At 47.9% G+C, this 11,685-nt stretch overlaps 1 protein-coding gene across 2 annotated transcripts in view; it reads left to right on the top strand.

Moving 5' to 3' along the window:
• The first annotated feature begins 8,190 nt into the window (after positions 1-8,190).
• Positions 8,191-11,685, top strand: part of LOC109514619 (ephrin-A3-like) — a 30,590-nt gene continuing 27,095 nt past the window's right edge. For both annotated transcript variants that reach the window (XR_002168010.1, XM_019867894.1), the window contains exon 1: positions 8,191-8,667. Coding sequence is in view for 1 of the 2 variants with exons in the window: in XM_019867894.1 (XP_019723453.1) it covers positions 8,531-8,667 (137 nt within the window). In the remaining variant the exon portion in view is untranslated. The remainder of the gene's footprint in view (positions 8,668-11,685) is intronic.

Genomic DNA, 11,685 nt, shown 5'->3' with positions numbered 1-11,685 from the left:
CTTTGAAAACGACGCAAATCACAAGAGCTAAATCGTTAGGCTTTGATGTGCTGCAAACTGCAAACTGGATGTGTTGCTGCTTCATGCGTGTTAAGCTTGGAATTCTTTCAACGAACATCCATGCGAATTTTTCTTCGCCTGTGGCAATCGTAAAACTTAAAAAAAAAAAAAAAAAGTTTAGGGGCGCTGTATGTTGCGGAATTTCACCTCGTAGGCATCGGTGTGCAACCTAATTTTGTAATAAATGTGTTCACTACAATATTTTTGGAGGGGGTTGGGGGAGAGGAGTAGAGTATGGCAATACTTGTCCATTACTTAGGACTTAGAATTCCTTCATGTTTACTACGAGTATTGACGTTTTGCGTATGCGTACTACCAATATTTCACGTAAACCAATTTTTGGCGTCACTCCTGCCTCTAAATTCCGACCATTTCTTGTCTTCGCTCCTTTTTTCACCTTTGCTACAAAACTCGGCATTTGAAGCTAGCCTATCCGTACAGCGTTGCAGTTGCGAGTCTGACGATACTTTTCTGGATCAATATTTTACCCAAGTCTATTTTTTGGGACATCTCAAATCCGATGCATCTTTCAAGCGGCGTCGGTAGGCTAAAGGTCTAGCCAGGGCCTGTGGGGGTCGCCAGAGCTGCTGCTAAATGAGCCTCCTTAATGTCAGCCAGGTGAGAAATGGGCAATCCCTCAATTTGGCGAGAAGCGGCCCGTGGCAGCGAGCCCGCTGATGGAGTGTGTGTGTGTGTGTTTCCAGATTGCGCTTTTACGGCCGCCGAATAGACCTCCGGATCCCCTCCCGAGGCCTTCCAAGCGGCTTGTTTGAGCTCTGCATTAAAGGGCAACTCAATTATTTGCGCTTTTATTCATTCATGGGGCCAGAAAAGGTGTGCAAGGTGGCGATAGAGCAGCCTCATTACCTTAATGGAAGACGGAGAGCCAAGATCCCACCTCCCTGCATTGCGTCACACTTAAATCAATCCAACGTTAGAGGACGTTGGACACTTCATAAGGTACACCTTCGCCATCAAATTAGTTGTAAAATGGGAGCGGTACCTTGACTTATGAACACGTTCGTTTATCCGCTGAAGCCGCTGCCCGGCCAATTTGTTAGTCATTTTTTTTGCTTTCTCTTGCGAGCAAAAATTGACCGGGAACGTCACGGCAAAAACGGTGGGAGCAAAGTGAAAGGTAAAGGTAGTTTAAAAAGTAAGGACAAGTGTGTTTATTTCCAATCCTACTTTGCTGTTCAACGAACCGAATCCAAAAAAGAGAAAATGACAACGAACCAGATACGTTTGTGTCTTTTGAAAGTCCTCCTCGCGTCATTCGCACGCATCATCGGGAAAGCGCATTGGTATTGCGAATTCTTATTAACATTTACAGGATGCATACGCCGAACCATCATTTTGTCAAGGGGACATGCTGCAGCTATATGAACGAAATAAACTATTTCAAAAAATAAATATTTTGAAATAGTTTGAGCTCTCCCACATGCTTTCATCTTATTGAAACTGAACTGAACTTATTTTGCTGTCATCGTTTTACTGCTAAGCCAGGCCATTTTATACTTCATTAAATCAAAGTAAGCAATTAGTCTCTCTGTGAGGTGTCATTTTGATACATTTTGATATCAATAAGCCGCTGCCCGGCCAATTTGTTAGTCATTTTTTTGCTTTCTCTTGCGAGCAAAAATTTAGCGGGAACGTCAGGGCGAAAATGGTGGGAGCAAAGTGAAAGGTAAAGGTAGTTTAACAAGTAAGGACAAGTGTGTTTATTTCCAATCCTACTTTGCTGTTCAACGAACCGAATCCAAAAAAGAGAAAATGACAACGATTTGGAGTTGAAAGTGGAGCTCATTAGATTTGCATTAGTCGCATTTGCTCATGAGGCTCATCAACAAACGGGGCGGCGGTGTTGCTGCACGTGAAGGTCTTGGAAGGTTGCTGGTTCGTCGACACAGAAAAGGAGCCATGCAAGATAGCGCGACGCTTATTCAAGGAGCTAACCGGGTCAGCCGGCTCAGGCGCTTCTCCACGTTGACGGGGGGCCCGCGAGGTGGTCTGGCCCGACACGGCGACTTCGTGACGGCATCGCTTCGCGAGATGTTGGGATGCCGCCAGGTGACCGTTGACCCCTGTGTCGGTCGGACATGATTGAAATCCCGAGTACCTGCCGGGCAGGCCATCTGGGCCCGCTGCCATGCGTCACTCTGATAGTTGGCCTCAAAACACATCAAGACCTTTCCGACATCTGGCTCCACTTTTTAGTTTGCATCCTGCTTCGATACTATTGAACCATATATCTACTTTGATCAAGCGCTGCGCTCTGCGTGGCAGCACGGTGGTTAAGTGGTTAGCATGTCCGCCTCACAGCGCAGAGGTCCAGGGTTCCATTCTCCAGCCGAAAATGGCATAACATGGCTGGAAGGAGACCGCTCACAACCTGTTCTGGGTTCACGTGTTTTATTTTCCCTTGCAGTGAAGTCCACCCAGGAAAACACGGTGGCTGTCCAGATTGGGCCAGCACGCTTGCTTCCCCGGTCCATTCTGACATTTTCCCCTTGTCTCTCGGGTCCCGGTCATCCCCCTCGGCCGTACATCCTTTCATCCCCCAAAAAAAAATGCTCTCCTTCCTGTCCAGCAAAAAGGAAAAAGGTCACGCGCCCCATTATTTCCAAGCAGACTCTCTTCTCGACCTAACATTTACACGGCGAGGATTGGGCCCGTCCAGCCGGCTTCAGCATTAGCGGCATATTAAAAGACGGGAAGGTGAGTGGAAAGGATTAGCGTGGCTCCACCTCTTTATGAAGGCAAAAGGCTATCGGAGATGGGTCGCAGCTTACTCCTAATGTCCCGTGTTTGGGTCCTAGCCGTCCACTCGGGCTGACTTGTGAGTTATTCGTGTTCGAAGGAGGTCGGCATGACGCTAACCCTCCATGCTGACTAATTCGGGAGCATTTTGGGGTGAAAACGTCCAAATGCTAACCTAATTGCTTCCTCGATCGATGCTCGTTCTGCAGCCGGCGGAGGGCGGCGCTCTTATTGACTCAGCTGTTGTTTGCCCTGTGCTACAAATCTCCCAGCTTCACTGAGTCTGGAAAGCGGGAGGGAAAAAACAAAAGTGCCATAAACATCACTTCACGAGCACTGCTTAAAAAGTGCATATCAGGTTTGTCAGTACAGTTCGTACCTGACAAATGGCTGTCAAAATGTCGCATTGATACATTTTTGCGGAACTCAAGGAACAATTTTTTCCTGCGTTTATTTGATATGGTGGAAGAGAGAATCGCGAGTGTAGTTGTTTCATCACTGAAAACTGCCAAATTGGAGTGAACGTAGGAAATCCCAATGGACGATGGTCATATACAGCAGCTGGTTTCATTCATCACAATACTTGAACTTACTTTCTCCTCAATATTTCACGTCGTCCCAGCTATTGTCGCTATTTCATCGCATCTCCTCCGAGCAGTCAAGACAGTGTTGAAGCCATCAGCCTGCAGCCCTCTGGCATCTCTATTTTCATCACATCACCAGTGATATTTTTTTTCATTTCCTGTCACATCTATTCAGCCACATAGTGGAGACATCATCCACCATCCAGTTCGAACTTTTTCGCCCCCCCCCCCCCCCGCTACCTCCCAAAGCGGCTTTCCCTCGTGCATTTCATCCCTCAAGAGCACTGCTCTTGATTGCCGGGCAGATGACATTATCCTGCGCTTGTCTCATCGCAATTAGATTAGCCCTTTGCAACAGTGGGGTGGGCGGCACTCGAGGGGACACAATGATGGACGCCCTGCACCCTCAGCTCGGGCCAGGACGCTTAAAGGGCCCTCGTATGCTTCCATTTTCCGTAATGCATCCACGTCTCCGCTCCGCCTTTTGGCCGTTTCTTTAACCTTGCCCTCTTGATGCACGAGCTTTTGGGTTTCTGCTGTGCCAGCAACCCGATCGCACGGCGCAACCAAGTTCTCGGTGTTTCTGACTCACCTCCACGGCAAGGACGTTTGTAAGGGAGTGGAACGGAGATTTTTCTTCGTGCGATGGTGAGGCAACACGTCATTACTTCCTTAATTGTACTGTAATTGTTGCGACTTGATTTAAAACTCTTGCCGTTGAGTCTTTTCTCAAGAAACCCAAAAACCAATGCATCCTTCTTGTCCAGCGCTCATCCTCAACTGAATGAAGCCAAGTAAAGCGAGCAAACCGTCACACCGTTGGCGACTAATTCTATCACCGGGAGTGCAAAAACGAAGAAGATGAAGGAGGTGCGGCGCGAGGCAGAAATACATTTTTACGCTCTTATTTGAACACGCATTCATTTGTCTCCATCTGTCCTGACTTCAAAAGGCAGCCTTCGCCGCATTCAGCGCCACTGTTATTTTTGCCACTCTCGCTTTTGCTTCGTATTCAAAGTTTGACATTCGGCGATAATTGCGGATGAGTAAAATAAGTCGTCGTTACGCGGCGCCAGCAGACATCCGGTTCAATCGACAAGGCGTGAACATTATAACAAATGAGCAAGAGATTAGCGTCTGAAATGAGTGATAACCACAAGAGAAGGAATTGAGGAAACCCGCAGAGGCGCCGAGGACTCGTCCCCGCTTCGTCTATATTGCTGACACGGAATGAAGTCGGTCAGGGAATCAATAGCTAGTCAAGGATAGGAAGCGCCGAGGCTGAATGATGATGGCCAATCATCTGCATAGTAAACACGCCGGCCCGCTGCTTTTGTCCCAAACATAATCAAAGGTAAAAGCATCGAAGTCGATGCAGTGAAAGCGCTCGGCGCAGCGTACCTAAGCAGCCTCGCATATACCAAGAACAAATGTCTTTAATAACTTATGACACTGCCGTAGCTCCGCCACTGCACAGAGCACACATCATAAATATGCATCTGCTGGCCTCTGCTGCTTTTCACCGGGTCCGGGAAACATATTAAATGTCACTCTCCGTAATTTCATCTCGCTTTCATTGGTGCGGCGTGGCGCAGAAAGCGAAGACATCATCGGTTTACAGGCAAACGGCGGAATACGCTGCGTCCGTATCGTATTCTAGATATCTGTCACGAGCCTCCTGGGTGAGGAGCGAGGCCAGAGAATGACAAATGTCAGCGTGTCAGAACCGTGCGAATTCAGCCGTATGCGGTGGGACAAAGGGGGTAAGGATGATGGTGTGCTCTTTGTTGCCATGGCAACGGCCCTCGGAGGGGTGGGGGCATCCGAAAGAGGCTGGCGATAACAACCCAGAGAACATGTCAAAACGGGAGATAACGACAAGCCGGTGAATGTCGGCCCACGGGGTCATCGGGGTCGCGAGTGTACTCCTTACTCTGTAAACAAAAACAGTGTGGCTCAGCCTGTGGCCGCTGGGGGTCATGGTTTGCCACATGTCTTTGGTGGTACAGTGGAACCTTGACTCATGGGTTGTATTCGTTCCACGACAGACGTTTGAGCTCACTTTACTCATATACGGTATAGCCAATCAATTTCTCCATTGTGAGACCAATAAAGGTTTTCTTATCTTAAAATGAATTGAAAAACCATTCATCTGTTCTACCCATCCCCCACTGCCCCCCTAAAAAACCAAAACACCATAATATGAAGTACCTGTACTTAAATTTGCACCGAGAGCCATGTGTGGCATAACAATAACACCACTTTGTAGTTAGTCACTCAAAGCTATGTGCGGCCTAACAATCATGTGCATCTGTGGTCAAAATCTCTGAGTTACTGTGTTTGTCATAATTGCATACTTTTGTTGGCTGTCATTCTCAGAGATATCGTTGGCAAAAAAACAAAACAAAACCCAAAGAGAAGGTTGGCATAACAATCACATGCACCTCAAGTCAAAAATCACTCTCAATATCTCGAATCAAAATATCTCTCCAAGCTGTTTTTGGCATAACAATCTTACGCCTGTTTTTGTGGCATACACATCACATGCTTGTGTTGTCAGGGTTTAGCAAAAAAAAAAAAAAAAATCACTCTCAAAGCCGCGTGTGTGGGATAAAAAGGACACGCCTGTGCAATCAGTATCTCCCCCAAAGCTGCGTGTGGCAGAACAGACACACGTCTGTGTCATCGAAATCCATCGAAAAGCTAGCTGATGTCACACCAAAGTAAATTTTGACATTGGCTTCTTGATGGAAATGAGATTGAGCCCTTGGATTTAGACAGGCAAGTGTTTTATCTGCCCTAGTCCGTTGGTTGGTCATGATGTCCACATTGCACTTCAAAACATCATTTCTCCCCGTTCCTTTGGGTCATCTTGACCCGGGTCCGAATGCGGTGTTACTTTCTTGTGCCGACTGCTCGGCAGAGTTTACTTAGCTCAAAATGAGGGCGGTCCTGCGGTCGTTTCCCTAGTTTTCCGCCTCGGGAAAAAAAAAATGAGGAGGACTATTACGAGATCTGAAATTGGCCGAGGTAATCAAACCCAGGCAGATGCTTAATATTTGGAATTAAGCAAGATATTAATATAGCAGGGCTGATAGAGTGGTTGAAACCCCCAGAGGCAAAATTACGCAGGTTAATTAAAGTCTCCAAATACACCCTGCCTGCATTTCTATTTCACTCTGAAACACGCAGCTATAAATATGTGCAGTTTTTTTTTTTTTCCATTTACCAACAATTACAATAATCCCAAATTTAGTTAACCTTCAACCATCTATTACAGTGTTGGATTGGTGATGGAATTTCCATTTGCTCAAATGTGCTGCACATACGTAAACGGCATAGTAGCGCGATAAAACCATTCCTGGGGGACTTTCGGGTATCTTAAAGTGAGGGTTTTTTTTTTTCCCCCTGATGAATTTTCAGTTTGACTCCCTCCATCTGAAAGCGAGCTGTAATCGACACTCCTTAGTTTTTCAAAATCGGCGCCTCACCTTTTTTCAATCAAATTCCTTGCTGTCACCTGAGCCACACAACCGTCAAGTTTCAAAGCAAAGCGAAAGAGTCGTGCGCTTGGTGTGTGACGTTACCACGGCGACCGGATGCTTCTACGAGCACGGCCGCGAACATCCGAGCCGGCGTCGATGCCATCTGCGAGTAATGAAACGGAGCGAGCAGACAAAAGGCACAGGCGTCCGCGCTGGCTCCGGCTGCAGCTCCCGTTGAATCATTAATGCGCATCCAGATTGAGCCCGGCCGGGCTCGGTCTGCTGCTTCGCAGCCACGCTGACAGGTGGCGGCCCCCAGTCGCAACCGGGACGCATGAAGGGACGGACGAGCCAAGGGGCACCACGCATGCAGTCACGCTAACGGGGAGGGACATGAATCGCTGCTTTCACGTTCGTTGTGAAAAGTGGTCCAAAGTGTTTGTTCTCACGAATTCGGGTTAACGCTATCCAGTTGTGCAGGAGGCGGACGAAAAACGGGAAATGTTTTGGGTGCTTTGATATTGTTTTCTTCCTGAAACACGCTTCAAACCAATGAAACGCATACGAAGCCGTTAAGTGCCTTGCAAGCTTTTTGGGGGAAATATTTGGGAGATGTTGTTATGGCAGCATCATGCTTTGAGGTGGTTTAGTTTTTTTCCCAACCAGATGGAACTGGTGCCTTGGGCAAGCTAGAGGGAATTATGAACAGTTCTAAACAGCGCTCAGTATTCGCACAAAACCTTCAAGCTTCTGCGAGAAAGCAAGTCGATAAATAAAAGTCAAGAAAAGCCTACGAGAGCAGCCGAGTATCAAAATCGAAGTAAAGTCTGCGCTTTATGTGGGAGGCACTTTGAGCGGTGGCGAGCATGTCCGTGCAAACTCCTGTGGAACGTGAATTTGAATGGGATTGGTTCATTCAGAACACAGCCACATCCCTCGTTTGCAACACACTGGAGTATCCGCAAATGCACTTTGGCCCACTGCAAGTAGGGAACGAACAAATGGTAACTGAATGGAACTGAGTACATGTTTCTTCGTAACTGTATCGAAGTCAGAAGTGACTTTATGTAGTGTCTGCAACAACTAACAAAAGTAAAATAAGATGTCAGGGAAAGGCTACAAGATCATTTGAATTTGGGGGGGGGGGCACTCTAAATCCTGGCAGGTGTGCGATTTCTCTTCACGTGTGTGTTGGTGTTTGCGTGATTTTGCGTGAGTGATACGAGGCCGTGCGAAGAAAATGGACACGTGGCTTCGCCGAGAGGGCGGGTCCGTGGTTGCATCGTGCGCGCGCACGCGCGCGGCATCCGGCGAGTGGCGCTGCTGAATGAAACAAGGGGAAGGCAGGCGAGCAGGTAGCAGCTGAGCGAGCTCCTCCACAAAAACGCCACCGAACGTGGCCGCCGCCGCCGCTCGCTTGCTCAATTCGTGCAACGGCACTCCCCCCCCCCCCCACCCCCCAAAACTCCCAAGTGCCACCAAAGTGAGGGTCGATGTCGTCGCGATGACGTTGGACTTGAACAACACGTAACTCGGATGTGGTGAACTATTGTGCAAAGTGTCCGGCTGGTCGGGAGCGCGCACGCGCGTGCGGATTATTGGCATTGCTGCTCTTTTTTTTTTTGGTGGGGTGGGGGGGCGATGATGATGATGATGATGATGACGACGACGGCTGTGGCGACTTGGTGCCTGAGCGTCTTGACGCCGGTGCTGTCCACCTCGGAGCCGTCCAGAGGCAGCCACCGGCACGCGGTCTACTGGAACAGCTCCAACCTGCTGTAAGTGCAGACCCTCGCACTTCATACACCGCCCGCCGGCGTGGGCGGGGGTCGCTCTTTGTTTGGCGGAGTCGTGGTCGTCCATTCACTCTCCGCAATCATCGCGCTAACCTCCAGAAAGCACATGCAGATTTCTTTTTGGGGAAGGGGGGCAATCGATGGCGTGTGGGCAAATATACCCCGAAGCCTTCACAGCATTTTTCAACATTTTAGGCAACTATTCTTTAAAAAAAAAAAAAAAAAAAAAAGCCAAAAATTATTTAAATAATTGAATCCACAAATGCCAGTTACACGTGTTTGTTTATCATATGTTGTTTTTCAGATCAATTCCGTTTTTGTAAAACAAAGTCATGCAACTCAACTGAAAAGGAGAAAAACAAAAGCTGTGGTGAGGACGGGGAAGCTTGGAAATCTGAGAATGAAGGTGACGGGTCATTTGATAAATCATTTCAAAACCGGTTCCCAAAAAAAAAACACCTGATTCAATTGAAGAAGAAGAAAACTAGATGGAAAATACTTGTTTGTGCATCGTTTAGCTGTTTAATTAAAGTATTAAAAGTGCTTTCTGCTTATTTATTTTTATTTCAATGCTTCCCCCACCCCCCTTCAAAAATATTCCAATTCATTCTGAAAAAATCTGTCGGGAAAAAGCTTTTGTAGTTGGCAAAGTGCCTCCAAGATGCAGACGCAAGTCAATGACGGTGTTAAAATATCACGATGTCCCCCCAAAATAGATGGCTTAATAAACCTTTGCAAAACTTTCTTTAAACGTGACTATACACTTGAAACGTAGAATTTGCCGTGTTTATCAAAGTGCTGGACTCTGGCTCCCCCGGTGGAAGGTGAAAGTATCACTGAATGAAATGGTCAAATCCTGCAGAATATTGGCGGCGTCCACTGAAGTACGTTTCCATTATAGAACTTCCGACGTGTCATAGCGACGGCGCCATTTGCCCACTCGACACTGGCTTGTCACTTAGGTCTGGGCTCGGGTCAGCACGTGGCCCCGAAGCTCTGATCGACCGCGTAGCGCCGAGATCGATGCCGTCTCCGCCGCCTTTTGTCTCCTCCACTGCCACTCGCCGGTTCTCACGTTCTTTCAGCCGCTTCTCCTCACACAACCTCAGCCAGCCCCCCCGCGGCCCTCCCACACCCACCACCATGTTTCCTCGCTGCTCGCCCCATCTATCCGTGCCCCCCTCCAAACCCGTTTGGCCATTTGTATTCGCCTCCTATCGCCCGCCTCCATCTCCGAGTTGCTTATTTTCTTGCCCCCCCCCCCCCCCGCACCCCCCCAGCCCGGTCTCAAGCCAGACGGGCCGTCCCTCTCAATTCCCCCTTCTTTTAATTTCCTGCTTCTCATTACCAAAAGCTCCATCTGCTCGCCGCAAACCCCCAAACTACTCAGCTGGGAGTACAAATACAGCAGATGATTCATATTAGGGGTTGGCAGAAAGCTGCGGACCAGCGTTTACGGGCTGAGGGAACTTTCAAACGAGGGATTTTGTGGGGAAAATGCCTCGAGAAGCCACATTTCCTTCTGAAGTTCCACCCAGGGACCTTGAGTTCTTGGGACCTGGAGGCCCCGCAACTGAAAGGGCCCACAGTGCCCCGATAAAATGCAAAGCGGGAGTAGACATCATCCAATCATCCGCCTAAATGAATTGAAATGAATGTTAACATTAAAACTAAAAACTGTAGAAATTCAATCCGAATACAGTAGAATATGAAAGAATACCTCTATAAACAAAACATAAATTCATAAAGAATAACACAATAAAATCTGTTTCAAATTTACGTTTGAATTAAAAAAAAAAACATTGCATACTGAAAAAATAAATTGGGTAATATATGTATATATGTGTGCAATTAAAATTCTGTCACATAGGCTAAAATTCCATCCAAAATGGCACAGTAAAAATGAAAAAATCAATAAAATAAGTTTGCAGCAAAAAGCAGACAAATCCTGCAAGGTTACATCAGGGAACCAGGATGGACTTCCCCATTTGAAGGAAAAAAAAAAAAAAACACTGAAGTGAGCGCCGTTCTCGTCCGTTCAACCATGCGGCTGCTTTTCCCTCTCACCTGCTTCCGTTCGGAGATGCAAACTCTCGGGCGGCGGAATCCAGGCCAGAGGAGGCAGAAAGCGAGAGCGAGTCCTCCAGGGCCAAACAGCGAGCCAGGGACTTAATGTTTGAGCCTGCGGCACGATGGCGCGGCATTACTGCAGATGACTTTGACGCAGCTGCAAGAAATGAGATCAGTGCGAAGCCAAGCCGTGTGTGCCAACGTGGTGAAAATGGCTTTTTCTGAGAGTGACGAAAAGACGCTTTTGGCGCGGTGTGCTCTTTTGATTTTGTTCTGTGGCAGAGTTTGTCCATGCGTATGTACGTTGAAGGAGCCTTTTCGCGAACCGTAGTCAGCCGACCACCAGGGGGCAGCCACATGGTCGGGGCTCCATTAAGCTGCGTAGCTAGCAAGCAAGCAAAAGTTGTCCGGGCGCGTTTTGGATTCACGGCAAGGGACAAGCAACTCGTGCATGTGGACATGGTGCATGGGAAGAGGACCTTGAAAATATCATTGCATAGAATATCGCAATTACAAAATTGAGGCGGGTGTTGCAACAAAATCTTTTTGGGGGGTGGGGCCACGTGGGGGGGGTATTCTTGATTATTCATTTGAAAATGATAGTCCATTTGTTGTAAAGTTTCATGTTGCGTTAAAGGGTTCACAGGTTGTTTTTTGTTTTTGAAGAGTAGTGCAATAACAATAGGGTCGAGCGGTCTCCCCACCCCCCCTCGCCCCGAGATGATCATTTGGCCAGAACGTTGTGGCAGTCAGCGGGGGTTCAGTGTACCTTTTTGTTGTTGTTCGCTGAAAAAGCGACACCAGCGCGAGTCAGTGGCACCGTAGTCAGGAATGCTTTGATTGTCGCTCAGGTCCGTCACCGGCCAACTTGTTACAGATGTCCCCGCTAATGGCTGACGGAGGCGGGAAAACACACACACACACACACAC

This window comes from Hippocampus comes, unplaced genomic scaffold, assembly GCF_001891065.2.
Source record: "Hippocampus comes isolate QL1 unplaced genomic scaffold, H_comes_QL1_v1.1 scaffold207, whole genome shotgun sequence".
Taxonomy (NCBI): domain Eukaryota; kingdom Metazoa; phylum Chordata; class Actinopteri; order Syngnathiformes; family Syngnathidae; genus Hippocampus; species Hippocampus comes.
This window is presented reverse-complemented; position numbering and strand designations above follow the sequence as displayed.